Genomic DNA, 26,741 nt, shown 5'->3' on the forward strand with positions numbered 1-26,741 from the left:
GCTGTGTTTGCTGTTCCTTCAGGTACCTCCTGAACACTTAGAGAACTTAGAGACTGGAGAGAAAGCTTTCTTGCACTCTGCATGGGCATCAAATCCTGACAAGGATCTGGCTGTAACATGAGTTACACACAATGTACCATCACAGTTAAGCAATGCCCAGTTTTACATTTAAGTCAATATATTTTCTATCTAAATATTGAGGAGTTGGAAAGAGGAGGAGCTAGTCAATTTTGAACTCTTCACTTCGCCATGTTGTAGCTTCAGATTTTCTGGGCTCAATAATTATTTCAGAATGTATACTCAGAATCTTTAGAATATTCAACTATTTTTACATCCACCCAAGACATGAAGCAATTTGTTTTTTATCTTAAGCATGCCTAAAAGGTTTCAGGTAGCAACATAAACCATAAGAAGTGCATACGCATGGTTTTTCCTTGTCATTAGAACACTAAGCCAAAATCATAGCCTCATAATACATACAAGTACAGGGCTTTATATTTCATTTTTATATGCAGTACTTCAGGTAGCAATAAAAAGAGATACATCCCTGGCATAAACATATTCAAATATTTAGCCAAATATATGTGAAAGCATCTATTTTATTTCACTTTTATTTTTTCTGCACCCTTACTAAACATCTACCCTTCTGGCTCATAAACAAGATTTAGTATTTTTCCTTTAAAAAAATAAATGAGGTGACTTTCTGTCAAGCAGGGATAACTGCTCCTTCTTTACATACAATAAATAGTCTGGATTTGAATGTCTTCTCATGCCAGCTAGGGAACAGGGCTAACCCAAGGCATGGTGCTGCCTGAGATAGAAGAGCACATTTCTATTCCTATTGGAAGTCAAGGCACATAATGCCCAAACCTAGAAAAGTATTTGAAGACCTAGAATAGAATAATCTCACTCTTGCTTTAGCCAGTGGATGAAATAATACAAACATGTTTGTAACTGGGGAAAGAAATGCACACCAAATACATCTATTTGAAAAATGCGTACAAAAAAACACACACAAATCTCTCTGCAGAGGAATGAGAGCTCCTAGGGAAACAAGGCAGAATGAGCTTAGCCTTAAAAAAAAATGAGAACCTTGATGAGATTTAGTTTGACAGATCCAGTCATCCCAAGAATGCAAATTATTCTTACCAGTGTACTGTCTTCTATTTTGAACATGGCTGGTTGCCAAAACAAAAAACCCAAACCATCCAATCAGTCATCACCAATATATATCATTCATGTAGTGAGAAAGTCCAAGACTATAACTTTATTGAGAAATAGTTCAAGAATGCTAAAGTCAGAGGGAAAAAAGTTATAATCTTGTGGGTGTCATATGCCCATTCAAGTCCCCTTATGTCTGTGAGTTGTGTTTTGTTTAACTATTGGATTATGGCCATGTTTAGCTTATGATTATGTAAACTGAGTTCTGTTAGTGTAACTATTTCATTTACATATCCAGAAAGCTTGTGCATTTTGGTTGTCCTATTTTTTTGGGGGGGGGAGGGGGGGTTGTGACAGCCATTGCTCATTCCCCATTGCACCCTGGGGCACTAAGCAAACACACTGAAAGGTATACATTTGACTGTTCATTGGTATAAACAATAAATGTAGAGTAGTACAATACCACCTAATTACATGTGTGCAAATGTAAGATACGCAAGCACAGTATAGAATCTCCTGCCATAATGTATTGCTCAGTATCCAAACCTGTGAACAGTTACCATGCAAATATAGTGCTTGTTTAGTAAAGTTGCCTGCCTTGAAAAAGTCAAGGTAACAAAAAATAGGCACTTCCTGTGGAACAACATAATTAAAAGTTTTGACATAGAGAAAAAACTGTCGAAGAGTTTTAGTGACATTTGGCTAAGCATGTTAGCTAGGAGAAGAAGAAAGGAAACAACCCACGCAACGGAAGGTCACATTTGCAAGTATTATAACCTAGATTCCATTCTAATTAGAGGACCAGTAAATGTCACTGAGTCTTAGCCACTGACCAACTGCCACTTCAAAGTCACAAGTTGCAACTAGGAAGTGAGAAATTCTTTACTTGAGATGTGTCTGTGCCAAATGATCAGCAATTTTGATTCACTGGTGAGACATGTGTTTCCTAGAACGGTCACACAAGTGATTCTGGCCAATCAAGGATCACACTATGAGTGGCATCCAGTTGGTTAGTCCCAACTAGAATAGATTTTTCAATCAATTGTTCAACCACAAATGAGGCAACAAATAGGTAAATCTCATTGATTCAGTGAGTTTTCTGTAGTGAAAACAGCAATAGGTAATGGAATGAGCCATATTTACAGAGAGATAGCATCCTAAATATATTAAAACTTTTGTCTCCTTCCATGGCAATTATCGAAGACAGTACTGAAAAAGAGTTCATTTAGATGATATCAAAAATGTTATATTCATTTTATTGTTGAATGCCTTGAAGTTGTTTCTGACTTGTGGTGACACCAAGGCAAACTTAGGGTGACCCTAATGCAAACTTTTCTCACGGTTTTCTGGCACTAAGAGTGTATGACTTGACCAAGCAGGAGTTCAACCCTGGTCTCCAGAATTGTAGCCCAACATTCAAACCACCATGCCATGCTGACTTTCAGATTAGGTTATCTTAACATAATGGACAGCTGTTATGTACTTTTATTTTGCTAGTCCACTGGAATACCAGAATTATGATACTGTGAATATACTTTAATGAATAACATACATGGAAATTCAGTAAATCAAAATCTCATTATATTTAGTTGAATTTAAGAATACTGAACTGGATTGTAGAGAGGACTTATTGCACACTCAAAAAATTTCCAATAAAGTCCCTATGTGTCCAAAAGGAATGTAAAAATATCTTTTAAAAAATTACCTTGGTGAAAAGGATGTTATGAAACTCAGCATACTTGGTCAAAAATAAGGAAAACAGTTTTGGCACTTTAAAAATGGTAACTGGGTTGTACTTGTGTAGAAATGTGGGGTTTTTTTTTCTTTTTTTGCACATATAGCTTTTTTTGTATAAAAAGCAAGATTTTTACATGAGAAATGGTAGATATTATGCAAAATATGTCAGCCAAAATATGTTTGTTACTCCAATTGTGTAGAACCATTGAATCAAGTAGATTTACCTATGTATTGACCCCCCTTTCCACAACTGATTCAATGTAATTATTTTGAAGAATAACTAACAGATTTCTGACTATTGTTTCCTGTGCGAAAGGCACAGGAGTGCCATATCAATTTCTGTGAAATTTTCTTCTAATCTCCAGCACCGTAAATGTTAGGGAGAAAGGGAAAGTAAAAGTTGGAATATTATGGATTAGTCCCAACTAGAGGAAATCCGTTGAGTCAATTGTTAGCTGATGAGTTAACATGTCAGTAAATTATATTGATTCGATGGCTGTTCTGTAACTGAGACTAGCAAGACGATTTACGCAACGGTTTTAAAAGGAAGAATATCAACTGGAGTAATCAGAATGAACATATTTATTTATTTATTTATTTATTTATTTATTTTATTACATCATTTCTACCCCGCCCTTCTCACCCATCAGGGGACTCAGGGCGGCTTACAATATACATCGGAAACACAGTTAAAAATCATCCAAGATTAAAAACTACAATAAAAATTAAAATATAAATTAAAAACCAGCATAATTATACATCTAAATATACATTTCAGGCGCATTTTTCATGTCCAGGTGGGGGTCTGTCAATGAGTCATATATTCATATTGCAATTCTGCTGTTACTCATGCTCAAATGCCTGCTCCCATAACCACGTTTTTGTTCTTTTTCGGAAGGACAGGAGGGAGGGAGCTTCCCTAATTTCGTTTGGGAGGGCGTTCCATAGGCGGGGGGCCACCACTGAAAAGGCCCTGTCCCTCGTCCCCGCCAGCCGCACCTGTGAGGCTGGCGGGACCGAGAGCAGGGCCTCCCCGGAGGATCTCAAATATGTGCTTTAAGATTGTGCTTAAGACTGAAAATAGAGGAGGAATGAGATTTCAGGAGGAAGGACATTCCTAGAAGCAGCATGGAAAGGGTTACATTTATGGCAACCCTAACATAGTCCTATTATGCAGTTTTCTTGCACTGAAAGTGTGTAACTCACCCAAGGCCACCCAGTGGGTTTCCATTGCTGAGAAGGGAATTAGAGTCTAATTCCCTAATCTTGGCCGAAGCATGATAATGTTACTTTTTAAAATGACAGTTCCTAACATCTTGCTGACCAGTATGATTACTAAGCATGCTTAAGTCCCCGTTTTTGGGGAAAGGCAGAGTATAAATATAAATAATATCAATATTTGCAGTGGCTGTAATCCAAAAACTAGCATATCCAAACTTCTGTCTTGGACTCAAGGCTACTGATGTCTGAATATTTGCTACTGCTCATTCATACCCAAGGCTGCTACAGCCCTGATTAAATGTAATGATTTGATCAAGTACTACATGGAATTGATGTTCTTTGTGAATAATATTAGCAAGTTTCTCATCTCTGACACATTAAATTAGATCATTCAGTGAATCTGAATTCTCCTCTGCAAAATGAAGGCTCAAACCATGAAGGTTTTCCATGAGTTTGCATTGCCTGTGGTGTTATTTTGGTGACTTATGTCTAAATCTGATCTTATCAAGCTCCAAGCAGCTGCAAGTGCAGAAAAGCTAGGTTTCCATCAATAATTTAACAAGTCTGACTCATTACAAAGTCACTGCAAAGGATGGAAATATTCATACACTGTCTGGGTTTTTTCTCTTTAAAGGGTGCTTATGAAATGTTTTTGAAGCAAATTACAGTATAGCTGTGTTTAATTGCTAGGTATCTGAAATGTCTCCCAGCATGCACACACATACCTGTATGTGTTGTTGTGTATATTAGGCCCTGTGGATCATGTTTAAAACAAAGGTAGGTGCTGTGCAATTTTCCAGACATTGTTGAACTATAGCTTGCAGCAGTCTTAACCATCATAGTCAAGGGGAGAAATGTCTGGAAGTTGAAGTCTAATCATATTTGGAAAGAATATGGATAATTGAAATGGGTTCCAGTTATCAAGGGGGTCAGGCAAGACTACATTGTATCACTCTTATCAATTTAATATATACTGGATTAGACTCAGAGGAAGGAGGCATGAAAATTGGAGGAAGGAACATCAACAATTTACGATGTGCAGAATACCACTAGCTGAAACAAGCAAAGATTTGAAACAGTTATTGAAGAAAGTTAAGGAAGAAAATACTATGACAGGTTTATAGCTGAACTTTAAGATATAAATGTCAACAGACTTACATAACTTTAAGGTAGATGATGAGATAATGAAACAGTTTAAAGTTTTCCATGACTTGGGCTCAGGGCACTTCCAGACAATATCAAAATGTGGGTTTTAAAAGTGGGGCAAAAAAAATCCTGTTACCTAACACTAGTCCACACACAGGCCTGTCAGTCCCAAGAAGTGCTCCCTGCCATCTTCACACTTTCCTTTGAAGCAGATTTTACAAGTCTGCAAGATTGGGGTGGGGAGCGGCAAGGAACATCCAGTGGAAGTTTAAAAAAAAAAATCTCTCCAAGATATGCTGGACCTCATATGCATGCAGGCGGAGATACTAAAATACACACAAACATTTCTTATCCTTTCTTTTCACCCGATTCAAAATTCAACCTCTGTTTAATATTATAAACATTAGAAGAAAGGAATAGTTGCAGAGAGTTCTAATTACTTTCCAACTGTGCTTAGACACTTGTGTGTCCATGGCTCCATTTTTGACAGCCCGATCAGCTATTACAGGCTTTTAAAATGTGCCTGTGTGCTGGTGCAGTCCATATAGGGGGCTCAGAAAAAAGTTACATGTTTTGCCTGACTGTGGGAATATGCAGTCATGTGAAGGTGCAGTTTTTGGGTAGAATAGGGTTTTAGGAACATCTTTTAAATGCATACTTTTCAGCTGTTAATCTAATTCCACCTGCACTTTCAGCCAAATGTCATTTAGCCACCACCCACCCCCTTTTATCCCATTTTCTTCTGGGTTTTACTGCATGTGTAGAAGGGCCTTCAGTTAATCAGAATCAGAATGGTTCAAGGAGGAATTTATTGTGCTTCAGAGCCAGACATAGACTGGTAACATCTTCTCCTGAGATCCATTAATACCTCCATGGATTATGTCATCAGCTGTTGGGAGAGTTGTCCCAGAAAACCACAAGACCTTTTCATGACAGAGTGTGAAAGAGACAACAACAATAACAGACACAAACAGGCATAATATGAACCTAAAAGCCAACATGGAGTAATGGTTTGATTGTAGGATTAGGACTCTGGGAGACCAAAGTTTGAATCCCCACTCAGTCACGGAAGTCCACTGGGTGACCTTGGGCAACTTACACTCTTTCATCCTCAGAGAATGACTCTTTCTGAACAAATCTTGTCAAGAAAAGCCTATGATACGGTCACCTTAATGTTACCATATATTGGAAATGACTTCAAGGCACACAGTAGCAGTGGCAAAGGAAGTAGACTTAAGTAGAGTAATATAGTGGTTGAGTGTTGGGTTAGGATTCTTAGAGACTAGGTTTGAATTCCTGCTTGGGCATAGAAACCTACTGGGTGAAACTGGACATTCTCTCATACTTAAAAGAAGACAATAGGAACACCTTCTGAACCAGTCCTACAAAAAAAAACAAAAAAACAATAGGTTTACCTTTATATGCCATAAGTTGAAAATGACTTGAAGACACATAATGACAACCACCAAGATGGACCGCCATAACTAACAATGTCAATTTGTGCTGTTTTGTGTTAGTGGACAAGAGAGGCAAAAGAGCAGAGCAAAAAGCAGTGGGGACAAAATATACCCAATAAACTGCAACTTTAATTTACGGAGTCAGAAGAATTTGTTCTGCATTTGCATGTATTTGTGTGTCTGTGTTTAGGGGAAACAATGTGACAATTTGTAATATTGAATGGAAACACTTGAATCAGTACCAGTTGTCAGTTTGGATTCTTTTATTCTGCATTTCATTGGAAAGAAATGGCCTGGTGCAAAGCATAGCCTAAAATAAAGGCAATCCTTACCAGCTTATCCGTACCAGAGCATACTAGTTACACAGTGCCTGGTTGTTAAACCCTGAAAGCCTCTCAAGAGTTCAGGCTGAGAGAATTTGGATACAAACCTGACCAGATGTTCAGGATTACACTTTTTGTTGCTCATGTCTTTTGGGTTCATAAATTTAAGCTCATCAAAGCATGAGATGAAATGGTTGTATTTTCTTGCTCCACAGATGACTGTAGCTCATCTTAAAATTAAACTTGTTTCACTTTATTCGTTATGTGTCATGACCTGCTTCACGCATAGGGAAGATTAAAAAAACAATGAAGCTAAATCCAATTAAGAGATGGAATTTTATTACAGCATGCAGGCATCTCTTTCTTTCTGTTTTTCTTTTTCTTCTTTCTTTCATTCTTTGTTCTCTTGTACTGGTGTTGCAACAGCTACACCTTCCATTCACCTCAAATGTCATGGGATCAAACTGCTCCATGCATGAAGCAAATGAGGTGCACCTTTGGAATACAGGTTTAGGTCTCTGGTAAAGCACATATAGTTGTCCCTCCACATGTGCAGTTTTGATTTTTGCTTACTTGATTATTCACAGATTTGATATTAAATGTTCTCCCTATGAATCTCTTGGTCCTCCAGTATGATTCTATGGTCAACTTCATCCAGTCATGCTGAAAGACTTAGAGATTTCTACAGAGAACACCTCTCTAGGTATCTCTAGATTCTCCAATGTGATTCTATGGTCAACATGCAGCAGAAGTGTTCAGTTGAAGGAAGACTTCAAAATTCCCAGAGATGCATTATCTTAAGGTTAAAAAGTCAATTTCATTTTCACTTTTATGGGGGTTCTGTGCCTCTATTTCCAGTGATTGTGACTTGCTTTGCATGCATACGGCCACTGACGCAATCACATAGAATCATAGAGTGAGAAGAGATCACAAGGGCCATTCAATCCAACAATCCCTCAGTGAAAAGTGAACATGCCCCATATGTTTCCAAATATATTTTTAGAGGGAAGAAATATTCTCAAGAAATAGTGGCATTTTCTGGGAATTTTCCATAGTTTTCTATACTACTGAAGTTCCTCCAGTGTCATTGTCATTCTTGCTCTCCAGTTTCCTTGGGTTCAGACAGTTTAGACAAAAATAGACAAAAATAACATATTGAACCCAATAAGACTTGTAACAAAATGTACATCTCTGCTTGAGCATTCATATATTTCAAAAATTGATAGATTATTGTCAAAAAAATAAGTGCAAACAGATTGTGTGGCAGTTCCAAACTGCATTATATGGTGATGTAGGTGGGGCCTCAGTAATAATAAAAGAAAGAATATGCATCCCAGCTCACAAAACATGTGGTTTAATGATTTTAGTGTTGGGAGTTTAGGGGTCAAATCCCTACTCAGCCATGGAACCCCGCTGGGTCATCTTGGGCAATTTTTACTCTCTTAGCTTCAAAGAGGAATCGTAATATCAAACATCCGCTGAAGAAATTCTGCCAAGAAAACTTTAGGCTAGGGTAGACACCAGTTGGAGTAGTCCTGAAGACACATAATGATGTAGTAGCGGACAAGGACTGTGGGAGACTAGAGATCAAATCTCTGCTTGTCCATGCCAACCCACTGGGTAATGCTAGACACATTACCCTCTTTCAGCCCTAGCAAAGGCCATCTGAACAAATCTTGTCAAGAAGATTCAGTGACAGCATATATTGAAACCACTGTCACGGAATCTTATTTACTGATATATTGGTTTCAATATATGCAGATTAAGGAGCACTACATAGAAGATTAAAAAAAACTAGGATTTAGTGAGAATGAAGAATTTTGGGACAAACTGATTCAATCTAAAAAAAGACCATAAGAAAAATATATATAAGAAATTACTAAGTTGGGCTACAGAAACAGAGGAGATAAAAAATTCCATGATAAAATGGGCAAGAAACATCGGGAGACCCATTAAACTGAAAAATTAGGAACTGATTTGGACTAAAAAATTGAAATCCACCTATGCATCGGCTCTGAAAGAAAATTGGTTAAAGATGCTACATCATTGGTATATAACCCCCCAAAAATTAGGCGTAATGTTAAAAATTTAGATAACAAATGTTGGAAATGCAAGTCACAAGTAGGATCATATTGCCATATGTGGTGGACCTGCAACAAAGTGAATGATTACTGGAAAATGATACATGGTGAATGTTGTAAGATACTGAATATAGAGTACCCAATTAAACCAGAGTTTTATCTACTAGGAGTGACAGATACAGAAACAATTGTAGACTTGAATAAAGACAAACTCTTTACATATTTCACAACAGCGACAAGGATAACATTCGCAAAGTATTGGAAAACAGAGGATATACCAACATGTCATGGAACCCAGTTACAGGGCTTTGGTAATTCAGCCCTGTAACTGGGAGTCATAACATAAACAATCCCAGAAGCACCTGGCAGAAGAAGATAAAATATGCCTGGGAACTTGGGACCGAAAGTATAAACAGTTATAATTGGTCTAGTGTGTGAAAAGGGTAGTAATGTGATATTGGAGGTGGGACTTGATGATGATATTTACGTGTGGTGTTACGTAGCATCAAAAGTTATAAAAATAGTTGTATGTAAACATTGAGTCATTCTTGACTTTTCCAAAGTCATGTGTTCTTCAATAAAGATTGGATTTGAGAGCAGTTATCTCTAATCTGCGTTCAGACTGATCCTTTGAAGTGAGCAGGACAATTAAGTCAAGAATCCAGTTCTCACCCTCCTGCAAATTTGCAGTGAAGTGATAATGAGCAGGGAAGGAGATCAAAGCCATGACGGAGCAAAGGGGCCTTCGCTGGGAGCTCGGCCGTTGGCAGAAGAGACATTGCAAGCCATAGCTTCCTCTACGGGGTACCCCAAGCCGGACGGCGTGACCCAGAGGATTCCCAGAGGGGGAAGAGGCGTTCCGGCGGCGGCAGAAACCAGTTGGGGATCTGGAGGAAGCATGCCGGAGACCGTGGCCCTGCGGCTATCCATCCTGGAAACTCATTTATCCAGGCTGTCGGATACCGTGGGGAGAATAGTGCCAATATTGGAAGAGAATCTCCAAAAAGAGCACATCCGACATGGCGCCGAGAGAGAGCCAAGCAAAGGAGGTGATTGGAGCCAGAGGGGACAGCGAGCTTCAACGCAGAGTCCCGCGGGGGCAAGGGACGAGGGAGACGAGGAATATTGGCAAGAGCTTGAGTTCCGGAACAGAATGGCGCGCGAAGTGGAGCGCCAGCAAGCTCTGGGAATTCTGAGGCCGCCAACCCCTACAGAGCTCCCAACCCCCCGAATGGGAGTCGGAGTAGAAAGACCACTGGGGCCAGGGATCGGGTCCAGTGGATTAGCAGACGAAGGCGGAGAGCAGCAGGAGATCCAGGAAGAGGAGGAGGATGTGCCGTACGACGAGGAAAGGCGAGATGCGGGGGCTACAGCGAGGCCAATATGCGGATGGGGTGAAGGGCCGACAGCGGCGGCAGGATTTCGGGAGCCGCGCAGAATGACCACCGGAGTGGGGCGCGGCGTGTTCCAAGGGGCCATCCAAGGAAACCCGATGCAACCCTTCCCCATGCCTCCCAGACAGCATCAACGGGCCGCTGAATGGATGCCAAGAAGGGAAGATCTCAAGCTAGAATACGGAGGGGAATCAGATGAACTGAACTTTTTTCTAATTAGCATCAGGGGATACATGGAAGACAATGCACACACATTCCCCTCCGAAGCAAGCAGGGTTCGGGCCATCGGCAACACCCTAAAGAGAGGAGCGGCCAGCTGGTATGTGCAACTACATGCCAGACAGGACCCATGCCTGAGGTAAGTGCCCCGCTTCCTCGCCGCACTGGAAAACCGGTTCAGAGACCGGCTAGAGCAATTGAGAGCGCGAGACCAGCTTAAAGGAATAAAGCAGAGGGACAAAACGGTGCCCGAGTACGCAGAGGAATTCCTCCACCTCGCGGAAAGGGTGCCAGAGTGGTCCGAAGTAACCAAAGTGGAAATATTTAAAGAGGGACTACGCCCCGAGGTTTTCAGCTGGGCAGCGCACAGAGATGACCCCGAAACGCTACAGGGATGGATTCAACTAGCGGGGCGCGTTGAATCCACCCTGGCCCAAGTAAAGCGCTTCAGGAGCAGCGGCGGCCAGCAAAGACCGGTGGCGAGAGGTCGAGGAGAAACGAGGAAACAGGAAAGACCCGGAGGGAGACCGGGGATTCCCTCCCGAGGAGATGACAACAAACCTAAACCGGGATGCTTTGTATGTGGGAAGACGGGCCATCGAGCAGCAGAATGCTGGGCCCGGAAGGGGGAGCCGCCAAAACCCTCAAAGCCCAAGCCAGCAACCGGGAGGCGTGCGGAGGAGGAGGTGCAAGCCCCAGAATCTTCAGAAAAATTGGTGAGTCGGGACAAACGCATGATAGTAGTGCCAATCTACCTCTCGGGGCTAGAGAATCGGGCCACCTGCAAGGCATTTGTGGATTGTGGTTGTTCCAGAAATATTATAACTCCGGAATTAGCAGGAGCGTTGAAATGCCAGCAGATGGCGCTTGACTCCCCAATTGCGTTTTCGCAGCTAGACGGATCAGTTGCTACTGGGGAAGTATCTACAAAGGAAATACGGGAGATCCCATGTAAAATAGGCAAATGGGAAGGAAGAATATCCTTTGTGATAGCCCCTATTGCCACATACCACGTAATATTAGGGATACCATGGCTCGAACAGGCAAATCCTGAAGTAGATTGGAGAGGAAAGAGCCTAGCATTTAAAGAACAGCAGACGCAATGGGAGATAAGCAAGATTGCAGAAGAGGAGGACGAGGGAGATGAAGAAGGTGAAATAGACCCACAGCTATTACCACCTGAATACAGAGACTTTGTGGATGTGTTCAATCAGAAAGAGGCAAGTAAATTACCCCCCAAAAGGAATATAGAAGTAGAAATTGAAATAACCCCAGGAGCAAACCTACCAAAACCAAAAGTGTATCCCATGTCTGTGCAGGAAAAGGAGGAATTGAGGAAATACATTGATAAAAACCTGGCGCGAGGCTTCATTAAGCCATCCAATTCTCCTCTCGGGGCCCCAGTGTTATTCAGGAGAAAGAAAGATAACTCCCTAAGATTGTGCATTGATTATCGAAATTTAAATGCAATTACTAAGGACAATAAATACCCTATGCCATTAGTAAAGGATTTAATTACCGTATTAAAGAAAGGGAGCATATTTACTAAACTTGATTTAATTGAAGCATATCATAAATTAAGAATCAAACCGGAGGATACTTGGAAAACTGCATTTTCCTGCGCATTCGGCCATTTTGAATATAAAATTTTGCCTTTCGGATTAAAAAATGGAGGCAGCTGCTTTATGCAGCTTATAAATGAAATACTGCACCCATTGTTGTACAGAGGGGTATTCATATTTCTTGATGATATCTTGATTGTGACTGAAGATAAGGAAAAGCACGTGAAATTGGTCCGGGAAGTTTTGCAGAGACTAAGAGAAGCAAAGCTGTACGCAAAACTGTCCAAATGTGAATTTAATAAAACTCAAATTGACTTTCTGGGGTACCGGATATCTCCAGAAGGGTTAGCTATGGATCCAGCTAAAGTATCAGATGTAAAGGAATGGGGAGTGCCTCAAACAAGGAGGCAATTGCAATCATTTCTGGGGTTTGCAAATTTTTACAGATCCTTCATAAAAGGCTTCACGCAAATAACTGCACCCCTTACTGAACTTTTAAAAACAAAAGGGAAAGGAGAGACAGCAAAAGTAAAAGCTCCTGGCGCCAAACTAAGTTGGACGCCAGAATGCCAAAAGGCATTTGAAACCCTAAAAGAATGCTTCACAGAAGGACCCATTCTAAAACACCCCGATATCAGGAGCCCTTTCATAATCCATTGCGATGCATCAGACTGTGCGTATGGGGCAGTACTATTGCAAAAGGATCAAAATGGGAACTTAAAACCCTGTGGATATTTGTCCCGGAAGTTCAGCGAAACTGAAAAATGTTGGCCGATATGGGAAAAAGAAGCACTAGCCATATTAAAAGCCTTAGAATGCTGGCGGCACTTTCTCGAAGGAAGCGGAATCCCATTTGAAATTTGGTCTGACCATAAGAACCTCCAGTATTTAAAGTCTCCTCGAAAATTGTCCCCCAAACAGATTAGATGGGCACAATACTTCAGCAGGTTCGATTTCCAATTAAAGTTTTTTCAAGGGAAGCAGAATGTCTTGGCAGATGCCCTTTCACGCATGCCTCAACACGAAGGAATAACCACAGCAAAAGAGGGAACAATATTCTCTGATAAACAATGGGGCTTAGCTGTCAGGACAAGAGCACAAACCCAAAAAGAGAACACTGCTATGGTTGAACTCGGCGGGGAAGATAATTGGGGAAACGAACTGAAACAATCTTATGAAGGAGACCAGTGGATCGCATCCAATGCAGAACAGGGGGAGCAGAAGGGGGGATTTTGGTTTGTGAACAAGAAACTGTATATCCCAGCAACATTAAGGATCAAGATTTTGAATCGTTTTCACAATAACCAGAGCGCTGGTCATACAGGAATTACAAAAACAACAAAAGCAATAGCAAAACATTGCTGGTGGCCAGGGATGAGGAAGGACATAAAGAACCATGTGGTTCAATGTGATGATTGTGCCAGAAATAAATCGAGAGGAGGGAAACCAATGGGATTATTACAAACAGTAGCAGAACCTACCAGACCTTGGGAATGTGTAGCTATGGACTTTGTGGGGGAACTACCGGTTAGCAAAGGACATCGTTATATTTGGACAGTATTAGACCTGTTTTCTAAACAGGCCCACTTTATAGCACTGCCGAAACTACCATCAGCCGAGAAACTAGCTGAATTGTACATAAACCACATTTACAAACTGCATGGATGTCCCAGTAGAGTGGTCAGTGACAGAGGAGTACAATTCACAGCAAAATTTTGGGAAAAATTCTTGGAAATGCTAGGAGCAGAAAGGAGTTTAAGTTCTGCTTTTCACCCCATGACAAATGGGGCGGTAGAACGCACTCAGCAGACACTTGGGCAGTTCCTTCGAATGTACTCTAACATGAGGCAAAATGACTGGTCTCGGTGGTTGGCTTTTGCAGAACTAGCTTTTAATTCGACTATACATTCAGCAACAAACAAAACCCCCTTTGAAGTAGTTTACGGGTATGAAATACAGCCTCTACCCCAGCTGCCAAGATGGACAGAGAATGAGGGAACAGAGGCGGGGAAATGGAAAACGCAAATGATGGAATGCTGGAGTCAAGTGACTGCATCCTTAAAGGAAGCACATAAAAAGTATAAAGTGTTTGCAGATAGAAAGAGGGTGGAAGGTGATAAATTGGAGAAAGGAGATTTAGTGTGGTTAAGTACCCAAAACATCAAACTGGGGCTACCTTCGAAAAAATTGGGCCCCAAATATATTGGACCATTTAGAATACAGGGTGTTATCAACGAAGTGACTTTCCAGTTGGCATTGCCAAAAAGTTTAGGGAAAATTCACCCTGTATTCCATCGTAGCTTACTGAAAAAATATCTGGGTACTTTGGACAAAATGGACACATAGAATTATTGTTTTGTTTCAGATTTGTGATGAAGGAAGAACCGAAGAGGAGGACGAAGAAAAGGAGGGCACCATGTCATGGAACCCAGTTACAGGGCTTTGGTAATTCAGCCCTGTAACTGGGAGTCATAACATAAACAATCCCAGAAGCACCTGGCAGAAGAAGATAAAATATGCCTGGGAACTTGGGACCGAAAGTATAAACAGTTATAATTGGTCTAGTGTGTGAAAAGGGTAGTAATGTGATATTGGAGGTGGGACTTGATGATGATATTTACGTGTGGTGTTACGTAGCATCAAAAGTTATAAAAATAGTTGTATGTAAACATTGAGTCATTCTTGACTTTTCCAAAGTCATGTGTTCTTCAATAAAGATTGGATTTGAGAGCAGTTATCTCTAATCTGCGTTCAGACTGATCCTTTGAAGTGAGCAGGACACCAACAAAGGAGCAATGGTTAGACAAAGTTCTGGAAATAAAATATATGGACAGATTGACTTTTTTTGTTAAAGAAAAATACAGGCAGACTGGACGAGACAGACTGGTTGAGTTTTGAAGAATACATAAAGGCTGAAAATAGCAAGTAAAAATGAAAGTTACAGGCAAGGGAAAGAGAGATTGGACTGAAATAGGCTAAAAAAGAAACTGAATGAAAGTAAGAAGAATGGAAGTCAACATTCAACCCATCCCCTTTCCCCCCTACCCCCTTTCCCCACCCCACCTTTTTTTCTTTCTTCTTTCTAACCTACCTTTCTTTTCCCTCCCCTTCCTCTTTCTCTGGAACTTTTATCCTTTTATTGTATAAAATTTTGCTTAATAAAAATTACAGTAAAAAAGAAGAAGATTCAGTGACAGCTTCATCTGGTTGCTTCTGTAAATTAGGAATGATCTGAAGGCACACACTAGCACCTACAAAAAGGACACACATGAAGATGGGAAATATGTATCCACAATCAGGACATCAGCACCATTTCCAAAAGATACCTATCTTATTCCAAAAGGCAGAAGTGAGAAAATATTGGAATTCAGTTAGGCTCAGATTGCAATGTTTCAGATTCCCTTGTGACGAAATATATAATTAAGCCTCCCCTTGCTTCTCTAAAATTCACTTCCATTGCTAAAGAAATCCATTATCAGAGAAGGGAGAGATGTTTACTGGAAGCCATAGATAGCAGGTGCCAGTGCAAGAAGGCAGTTCTGAGCTGCTGGACATATGACTTGGCAGTTTCTAATGTTCCTGTCTATTTTCTCACTATGCCTTCTGAGTTTACAGCTAGAGGTAGAAGGCAGTTTCCCACCTCCTGCAGCTGATCGAAGATAATACTTCCCTGTCATGCTTGACAGTTTGTCAATATGTACTAGATTCTAAAATACTAAAAGCATTTCTGATTGACAAGAAAAACAGAATGCATGGTATCTTGATGCTGGGCATTTTCAATAGGATGAACTCCCGTAACACCATGCTTATGTCAATTTGTGCTTTCTCGTGTGTAGTGAAGTAACAGTTGAACATATGCACATATGTGTGTGAATATGTATGTGTGTGTGAGAGAGAAAAAATAACAGGAGACAAAAAGAGACCACTAACAGTACTGCTATAGATTGCATGTAGCTTTGTAGTGGGAAATGTTTTACTACAGGTTCAGTCTCAGTTGGCTCTAGGTTGAATTGGAAAGGCTCTTATCTTAAAACATTGAGAATGACTGCCAGTCAGAGTAGAAATTATGACCCTTGTTGAACAAATGATCTGTTGTTGTTAACTGAGTGACTAGCAACATCCACTGAAATTTCCTCTTCTCCATAAACATTAAAGATACTTATAACAAGAACTGTTGAAATCCCACCTTCCACACAACTGTAATTAGGTATAGGAATCATCTCCAGTTTTTAATTTAGCAACTCTATCTTGGACCCTACAGTTGTCTGTTTCTTAGCTAAGACTGTGAAGAAGTGTTGGATATTTTTGTGTAAGAAATTGTGCTCCAACTCATCATGTGACCCACTCTTTTCTTGCTTCGAACAGAATCCTCTGAAGCTATTCCTGGGATCCCTACCACATATGCTGCTATCTTACGGCTCAAGTCTCTCAGTTCATCCTACTCTTCAAGAACCAGGCAGAGATCAAGCAGTCCTCCCTTGGGAAGTATCTCCTCACCAAGCTGGCATGGAGCAGCTGCACAACAACAACAACAACACTCACCCACAAACCTCTATCACATTTCAGAGGCCTTCAAACATGATGGTAAGTTTACTTTTCCCTTGAGAGTGCCTTTGTATCAAAAAAACATGAATCTCTGGAGCATATATTTTCATAAAGGAGTTATTGTATTCAGAATGGCCTCTGCAGCTGCCAGTAAATATCAACAAACTGCTTCTAAGGATGGGGAGTCACTTTTCTTTTAATCACTTAGATTAATCTTAAAATGAGCACTTCTAGAGTATTTCCTGGGGTTCTTTTCTTATCCAAGCCATGAAAATGTGACTGTAAAAAAAAACATGAAATGAAATTGCATTAGAGCACAGCCTGATCTATATTACTTACGTCTATATCTCTGAAAGTCAAGACAGTGGGGCCATGAAAACCAATATATCTTCAATATACTGATTGCTTCAATATTTTTCAAATTGACTCCATAACACTAGTCATGTAGTTTATAACTGTGAAGATCTATTTATCAAACTAATTTTATCATCAATCAAACATGTTTCATAGAAGGCTTCCATAATACTTGTAATGTATATCTTTGTATTCTTCCAGTGTAAAAATTCTCTGAGATGATAAATAGTATGTATTACTCAGATGAATTTTTCTCCTAACATTTCCCACTTTTCTTGTGAACCTTAATAATATCTTAATGTTATTTATGCCAGCATTACTAAAAAAAATATAACCACAATTACATAAATATGGAAATATTGTTCAAATCCGGACAAGGGAAAAGCTAGAATAATTGCTCTTAGCAAAGGCTACACATGATGAATGAATATTAATGAAAATTTTGCAAAATTAATATTCAATATTTAATGAAATTTTACATTGAAATTAATTAGTTGATATGATTAATCATATTTCAAAATAAAAATGATGTTCAATACCATGATTTTGGTCCCCAAATATGCTTTCAACATATACACTAGGTCAATATATATAGGTAAATACAGTATATTCACAGTATGATGAGAAGCTGATAAAAAGTCATCGTGTTTACTATACCCTCCAATTGCACCAGTGTGGCAGAGATAGTCTTAAATAACTGTTCCAGCTTTTCAACTGCTCTTAAAATGTCTCATTTTCTCTCCTCCACTTCCTGACCTCCCCCCATAGCCTCAGCTTATTTTAGTTGCAGTGAGGTGCAGAAACTATTCGATATTTCTTCACTCAACAAGGGATAGAGGGAAATGAGCAGGAACTCAGCCTTCTCAGTAAGCTCAGGAAAACAAACTGCCGCAGTCTCGTCTGTCTTGTGTGTTCTTCTGCATTGATAGTTTTTGCTATCTTGACCACACTCTGATGTTGCTTGGCCATGTGTGTCCTGGTTTTCATTTATGGAATATTGGAGGACACATGTTTACTCATCTTGCTTTGATGGTACTCCATGACTTGGTTGTAATGCTCATCAAGGCTACAAGTCCACTGATTTCAGGACTGATTTCAGATATATAACAATTGTACAGTTGGTTCTAGGTATCTGCTGGGGTATGGTTTCAGGATTCCCAATGGACAGCAAAATCTATAGATCCTCAAGTCCCTTTTGATATAGTAGCAAGTATCATGGTGACCCTTATGTAAAACAGAAAAAATCAAGGCTTGCTTTTTTTCCTTTGTGTGTGTGTGGATATTTTCATGCCTTGGAGGGGGGAACGTGTGGGTGCAGAATCAATAGCTACAGAGAATTAAATCTACCTTAAGATAACACTGGCTTGACACTATGTCTCCCACATGATATGGCTGTGTGTAAGAGAGAGAGAGAAGGTGAGGAAAGGTGCAACAATATAACTAGAATAACCACATGTATGCTGCACTTACAATCTTAGAAGGAGAACTAATGAGAGAAAGAGAGATTTATCCAATTTACATGTTTGTGAGTTGTCTTTTTCCGCTGAGAAAGAGAAAGAGGTCGGGGGAACAGCAGAACTTCTTTATTGTAAAAATATTGCAAAATCACTTTCCCGAATTGTCCTCCCACATTAGTGTTCATAATATTGTACAACATAATAAAATGTTGTAAAATATGAAAACCGGGTTGTTGTATGTCTTTCAGGCTGTGTGGCCATGTTTCAGAACATGGAACATGGCCACACAGCCCAAAAGACATACAGCAACCCTGTGATCCCGGCCATGAAAGCCTTCAACAACACAATATGAAAACCATCAGAATAAAGACCACATTGTAGCCTCTAATATTAAACAGTAAATGTCTTCAGAGCAAGGTCATCATTTTTTTAAAGGATTGATTTAAAAAAATCTTGTTAAGATGTTTCTTACCAATAGACTCTTTGTAGTCTGACAAGGGAAAGTTTTCCTCATAACAAGAATATGTTTCAGCTATTGTTTAAACATCAAGAGGGGATCACCATGAAGTCTGATTCTGCTCATGTATATATATAGACTGAAATTTAGAAATGAGTATAATAGATCAGATATAAGTTCCATACACCACATTGCAATGAAGATAGCAATAGCCAAGTGGCTTGTGTGTCTGCCGAGATTGCTGTTGAAAGGCTAACTGTGAACGGGAAACTTCAAAACCCCTGTTTTCTCTTCTCTTGGCCCTTTATCTTTAAAGCAGACCTAAAAGATAAAGATCAAAACACTATGATTCTACTTCCTTTACTGCATCTAATAGAATCCTAGGGGAGGGGTTGTTTTTTGTTTGTTTGAGTTGTTTGGTAAGGTCCTAAAGCTCTCTAGCGGAGAATTTCAAACCCATCTAACCAGACTACAAATCCCAAGATTACATAGAATGACACTATGGCAGCTACCTGTATAGTGTGAGAGAGCCCCTCGACAGAACAGCACAGCAAACAGAGGATATATTTTACTTAAAGAGTGTCCTCCACCAGCCCTTCCAACAGAGAGCTGCCCTGTTCAAAGAAAGAGACATGATCACCCAATAATAGTAACTCATGCAAAAGCAGAGAATTTCCTAGAATGACAGAATCATAGAGTGAGAAAAGACAACAAGAGCCACCCAGTCGAACCCCATCCTGTCATGCAGGAATGTACAATCAAGACACTCTTAACAGATGGTGGCCTGGCTTTTAAATATTTGAAAGGATGTCAATAGTCTTTTGACTCCTTTTCTCCAATCTAAACATACCCATCTCCCTAAGCTATTCCTTGTAGTAGTTGGCTTCCAGACCTGTTACCAGTTTGATTGCCCTTCTCTGGATACATTCCAGCTTGTCAATATTCTGCTTAAATTATGGTCCCAGAAATGGAAACAGTATTTCAGGTAAAGTCTGATCAAACCATAATAGAGTGGTAGTATTATTTCCTTGGATCTAGATGCTTTACTTCTTTTGATGAAGCCTAGAATCACACTGGCTTTTTTAATGGCTGCAACACTTAAAAAAAAAACCCAATGTTGTCTCATGTTGACTTTGTGGTCTACTAAGATGCCTAGATTCCTTTCACATGTACTGTTGTAAATCCAGGTGTCACCTACCTCCCGTTTTTCCCACTATATACCTTTCAATGTGGCTTGCAAGAAAATAATTCCATTCTACAAAAGTTCAAAATACGTTTAAATTACCAATACAACTTAAAATAATTTAAAACAAAAAGTTACAAAGAAGAACAACAAACACATCACATGAAAGACCATTTCCCTCTGTGCAGCCAACCCTCAAATATTTGCAAAAACAAAAAGACCTATGAAAGGATAGCAAGGAGAGTACCAATTTTGTAAGCTGCCTTGAGTCCTCTCGGGTGAGAAAGGCAGGGCAGAAATGCTGCAAATAAATAAATAAATAAATCCAATTTCTAAGAACAGAGTTCCAGAGCCTGGAAGCCTAATTTTGGCTTTCAGTCTTCTGAGGTTAAATAGCTTGCCATCTGTCCGATAGATGATTTCCACTCCGGTGGGAAGCTTCCCATCAACAAGATGAAGTATCATAGTGATGAAGATGGAAAATAAGGTTGGGGCAATAACACATCCCTGTTTGACACCTGATTCCACCCTAAATGGGTCACTTTGGGAACCACTGCTGTCCAAGACTGTTGCTATCATGTCATCATGGAGAAGCCGCGGGATGCTCATAAATTCATCAGGGCACCCGATTTTTTGGAGGATGGTCCAGAGAGCACTGCGATTTACTGTGTCAAATGCCTTTGCAAGGTCAATGAATGCCATGTACAGAGGTTGATTTTGTTCCCTGCATTTTTCTTGGAGCTGTAGTGCAGTGAAGATCATGTCCACTGTTCCTCAGGAGGGGTGGAAGCTGTTCTGGGATTCTGGGAGGGTGTCTTCGGAGACAGGTAGAAGGTGGTTTGCAAGAATTCTTGCAAGGATTTTCCCAGCGGAGGTTAGAAGGGAGATACCATGATAGTTTCCGCAATCTGCACTATCCCCTTTCTTGAAAAGGGTAATGATTGTGGCATCCTTGAAGTCTGCTGGGATTTTCTCGGTTGCCCACACTTTTTCAATGAGCTGGTGGAGTTGTATCAGTTCAGGTCTACCCTCTTTGAAGATTTCAGCAGGGATCCCATCAGGTCCACTGGCTTTGTTATTATTTTTTTGTTGTTGACTGATGGCATTGCCAAACTAGGCAGTACTGCAAGCTCATCTCTGGTTTGTTGTTGTGGGATTTGTGAGAGGGTTTCTTCGGCCACATTGGAGCTGTGATTCAGGAGGTTATGGTAGTGCTCTTTCCAACGTAGTGCAATTGATCTTTTGTCCTTCAGAAGTTTGGTTCCATCTGATGAGCGTAGAGGGTGTATGCCATGGTTTCTTGGTCCATAGATTATCTTTGTGGCTTTGAAAAATCCCTGAGCGTCATGGGTATCTGCAAAGTGTTGGATTTCTTCAGCCTTCTTTGTCCACCAGATGTTCTTGAGTTCTCTGGTCATTCTTTGGGCCTCAACTTTTGCACTAGCATAGATCTTTTTCTTAGCAGCACAGTTGGTGTCTCTGCCATGTTTGGAAGGCTTTCCTTTTCTTATCAATTAACTGTTGGATCTCTTAGTCATTTTCATCAAACTAGTCTTGATGTTTCTTAGTTTGATATCCGATGGTTTCTTCACAGGCTGTGATGATGGAGGTCTTCAGTTTGTTCCAATGTTCCTCAACATTTTTGTGGTGTTCTATGGATAGATGATTCTTGAGTGTTGCTTGGAGAAGGGCTCATTTGAAGGGCTCCTGAAGTGTTCATTTTGGGCCTTATTTTTCTTCCTTGGAGTCTGCAGTTGGGGGCGATCTTGATAGCCATCGTGAATTGGATTAACCTGTAGTCTGTCCAGCAGTCATCAGCACCTGTCAAGGCTCTTGTGAGAAGCACATTGCGGCGGTCTCTGGCACGTGTAATTACATAGTCTAAGAGGTGCCAATGCTTTGATTGTGGGTGCTTTCATGATGTCTTGAACTTGTTTTTCTGGTGGAAGAGTGTGTTGGTGATGACAAGGTTGTGTTCTGCACATTTGGTGAGAAGCAGGATGCCATTTGAGTTGCTATTTCCAGCCCGGTCTTTTCCTATGGTCCCTGGCCATAGGTCAAAGACTCATCTGACTCTTGCATTAAAATCCCCCAAGAGGATGTGGTTGTAAATGAGCCATGCTCAGTGTGCTGCTACAACTGGCCCCAGGCAGAAATTTTAATGTGGAGTTCTCACCTTCTGGCTAACATATAAAAATGCTGCATAAAGTCTACCATATCATCATTTGACTTTACAAAAACTGTCCAGACCCTCCTAGAAAACCGCAGCTTCTATGTGGAGTTTCAGGGCCAGAAAAGCAGATGGAGGAGGCAAAAGAATGGTTTACCCCAAGGCAGCGTTCTTGCACCAACCTTATTTAGCATCTTCACAAACGATCAGCCACTACCACCACTCACAAAGAGCTTTATATATGCTGATGACCTTGGCCTTACAACACAAGCAAAAGATTTTGAAACAGTTGAAAAGCAACTCACCAATGCCTTGAAAGACCTCTCCAGCTACTACAAAGAGAACCACCTGAAGCCTAACCCTTCCAAGACACAAGTGTGTGCTTTCCACCTACGTAACCGCGAAGCCAACAGGAAACTGAAAGTTACTTGGGAAGGCCAAGAGCTCGAACACTGTTTCCATCCTAAATACCTTGGTGTCACCTTAGACCGAACACTAACATATAGGAAACACTGCACGAACACCAAGCACAAAGTAGCTGCACGCAATAACATCCTGCGGAAACTGACTGGCAGCGCATGGGGAGCAGACCCACAAGTAATAAGAACATCAGCCCTGGTCTTGTCTTTTTCAACTGCAGAGTATGCCTGTCCTGTTTGGCACAAGTCTGCCCATGCGAAGCAGGTGGACATAGCACTGAATGAAACATGCAGAATCATCACGGGATGCCTTAAACCTACACCTGTTGATAAACTCTACAAGTTAGCTGGCATTGCCCCTCCCGACGTGCGACGGGAAGTTGCTGCTAACGGTGAGAGAAAAAAGGTCGAACATTGTGAAAGCCACCCACTGCATGGCTATCACCCTCCTCCCACCAGACTCAAATCAAGGAAGGGCTTCATGAGAACCACCACTCCTCTTGATGTTCCTCCAGCAGCAGCAAGGGTGTCTCTCTGGGCAGCTAAACCTGGCAATTCTAACTGGATGGCCCCCTAAGAGGGTCTTCCTCCAGGGGCAAACCAGGAATGGGCAACTTGGAAGTCCCTGAACAGACTCAGAAGTGGAGTGGGCAGATCAAAAGACAACTTGGCAAGGTGGCACTACCTGGAGGAATCCTCCTCCTTGTGTGACTGTGGAGCTGAACAAACAACTCAGCATATGTATGCTTGCCCACAATGCCCTGCCTCATGTACGGAGGAGGAGTTGTTTAAAGCTACAGACAATGCGGTTGCTGTTGCCCGCTTTTGGTCCAAAACTATTTAGTTGCTTGTGATTTCTTTTCTTTTTTTATTTTATTTCCATTATTTGAAACGTATTTGCTGTACCAATGCTTTTGACACGAAATAAAAACCTTCTGGCTGCCTCTGCCACTCCGCAAAGCAGGCTCTGGGTCCAGTGATCACTTTTTAGCTGCTGTTGGCTTCAGATGAAATTTCACAGCTGTGAGAGCCACCCCCATTAGGCAGAAGTTCTCACATAGATTTCTCACTCTCTGGTTTCCTCTGCTATTCAACCATATTTTGACCACTTCCAGAAGCGATGTTGCTTCCAAGTCTCTGCAAGGGAGCTGATTGTTGCTTGCAATACAGCAGTGGCTCTTTCAGATATGTGTACACTGAATCATGTCAACCCAGCCTGATACAGATGTCCACATCCAGAGTGACTCTGGAGCTTCTAGCAAACCCTATCTACCCTTGTGCCAGATTAATGGTGGTCAGATGCAGCATTTCTGCTTCGAATATAGTTGTACATTGTGTAGACTCTCCATAGCAATTGAAAGGAGTGGCCACTTTATTTGTGTAGACATGGCCTTGGTCTACAAAGGCTTATGCTATCAGCCTTTTTCTTTCAATCTCAAAGGTAGCAAAAGAGCCCTTTGCATACATTATACAGCATTTTTTTAAAAAAATGTTGGTGTCTTGGCTAACATTCTGGATATTTCATTCAAAAAGTCCTTAAAATAGAAGGGTATAACATGATTGAATTGTTCTCTATATGTATTATCCTGAGAATTTCAAAACTGATTAAGAGATCAGGCTATCTCTTTCCAGAGTAACAAAAGGTTAATTGAAAGCAAGGATTCAAAGTATGAGTACCAAAATGAAAACACTGTGTTGAATAACAGATAATACCTGGTTTATTTGAACCATATTATACAGCTGTTCTCCTTTGCTAAATCAAAAGAACATTGACTTCTTTAAAAGAGAAATGTATTTTTCATCTCTATCAGCATATTTTATATTCCTAATTGCCAGTATTCAATTTCACTTCACTTCACTTCACTTTATTTCTTAATTAGTCGCTCTCCACCCGAGTGCTCCGAGTGACTTACAATTTAAAATATCATTCCACAATATAAAAACATTCAACATAAAAACATTCAACAGTGACTATTTGGCAAATTAGATCTGATTTACTTAAATGCACAACCAAACAGCCAAGTCTTGAGCGCTTTTACAAAGGTCGCAATTCCGACATTGCTCTAACATATGGAGGCAATTAGTTCCACAGAATTGGAGCATAGGTCGAAAAGGCTCTACTCCTTGTAGCTTCCAGGTGTACCTCCCTAGGGCCCAGTTCGTATAGGAGATTTTTCTGGGAGGATCGAGGTGACCACTGATGGAAAAAAGGAATGAGGCGGTCCCTAAGATATAATGGTCCTTGGCCATTTCGAGCTTTAAATGTCAGGATCAGTATCTTGTAAGAGATCCAATGTTCTATTAGTAGCCAATGCAGTTGTTTCAGAATCGGTGTAATATGGGATCTTATAGATGATCCCGCTAGCAGCCTGGTCGCCGCATTTTGGACCATTCGGATCTTCTGGGTTTTTATCTTCAGAAGACTGGCGTATAAAGCGTTACAATAATCCAACCTAGTGGTGACTGTTGCATGGATTACTGTTGCCAATGCTTCTGTCGAGAGGTAGGATGCCAATTTCCTTGCCTGGCAAAGATAAAAAAAAGGCCTGTTTACTTATGGCAGTGATCTGGGCCTCCATCATCAGCGATGAGTCCAACACAACCCCAAGGCTTTTAACAGTATCAGATGGAACCAGAACCTCCCCATCAAAATCAGGCAGTGACTGGATTAACTCTGGTGGCTGGCCTGGCCAGAGTATCTCAGTTTTTGCGGGATTCACTTTTAGTCTACTTGCTCGCAGCCAACTCATCACTTCTTCCAAACACAGCTTAAAGTTCTCAGGAATCGTGGTTGTCCCAGGTTCAAGATGCAAGAGTTGCTGGGTATCATCTGCATACTGGTAGCACTCTATGCCAAAGCTCCGCACTAGTCCAGCAAGTGGTCGGACGTAGATGTTAAATAACAGGGGCGAAAGGATAGCACCCTGGGGAACTCCACAGCAAAGGCAGGAGATCTCAGAGCTTTGGCCTGACCACTCCACCCTCTGTCTCCAGTCCTGGAGAAACGAATTGAACCATTTAAGAGCTAAAGCTCGCACACCAGCTAGTCATGGTCCACGGTGTCGAATGCAGCTGTAAGGTCCAAGAGTACCAATAGCGCTGATCCACCCCGGTGTAACTGACAACAAATTTCGTCAGTAATAGCTACCAAGACAGTCTCAGTCCCATGACCTGAACGAAAGCCTGATTGAAAGGGGTCCAAGCCCGCAGTCTCATCTAACAATTGCTGTAGCTGTCCCGCTTCTGTCCATTCAATCACCTTGCTCAAAAACGGAAGGTTTGAAACTGGGCGGTAGTTACTTGGTATGGTGGTGTCTAGACTTGGTTTTTTGAGAAGAGGGTGAACCACTGCTTCTTTCAGGCACTCTGGGAAAATTCCTTGTTCCAAGGAGCTGTTAATGATGTTCCTTAAGGGATCTCATAGTCCCTCCCAGCACTCCTTAACCAACCTGGAGGGGCAAGGGTCGAGGGAGCAGGTAATCGGTCTTGCTGCAGCTAGAGTCTTTTCCAGATCTTCCATTTCTAATGGCACAAAAAGTTCTAGAAGTTTGTCACTAGATGGCCAGAAAGTTTCTAGTTCCCTCAATGTGTCCTCTGTGGGAGGTAGCCCTTCGCGAAGCAGATTGATCTTATTTATGAAGTAGCTCTGAAAGGTCTCTGCTGTAATATCTTGACTGGCCATATCTTTGGCTGGATGGGTTGGATTTATGATGTTACGAACAATTTTAAATATTTGAGCAGGTCGAGATCTGGCGGAAGCTATCAGTGAGGAATTATATTCTTTTTTGGCCTCTCTGGTGGCTGCTTTGTAGATTTTCTGATGTGTTTCGAGAGCCAACTTCGATGTTTCATCAG

At 40.9% G+C, this 26,741-nt stretch overlaps 1 protein-coding gene across 6 annotated transcripts in view; it reads left to right on the forward strand.

Moving 5' to 3' along the window:
- Positions 1-26,741, forward strand: part of cntn5 (contactin 5) — an 870,111-nt gene that overhangs the window by 513,956 nt on the left and 329,414 nt on the right. For all 6 annotated transcript variants that reach the window (XM_062977117.1, XM_062977120.1, XM_062977119.1 and 3 more), the window contains one exon: positions 16,667-16,885. In XM_062977117.1, the coding sequence (XP_062833187.1) occupies positions 16,667-16,885 (219 nt within the window). The remainder of the gene's footprint in view (positions 1-16,666; positions 16,886-26,741) is intronic.

This window comes from Anolis carolinensis, chromosome 3 (assembly GCF_035594765.1).
Source record: "Anolis carolinensis isolate JA03-04 chromosome 3, rAnoCar3.1.pri, whole genome shotgun sequence".
In the NCBI taxonomy this organism is placed as follows: Eukaryota; Metazoa; Chordata; class Lepidosauria; order Squamata; family Dactyloidae; genus Anolis; species Anolis carolinensis.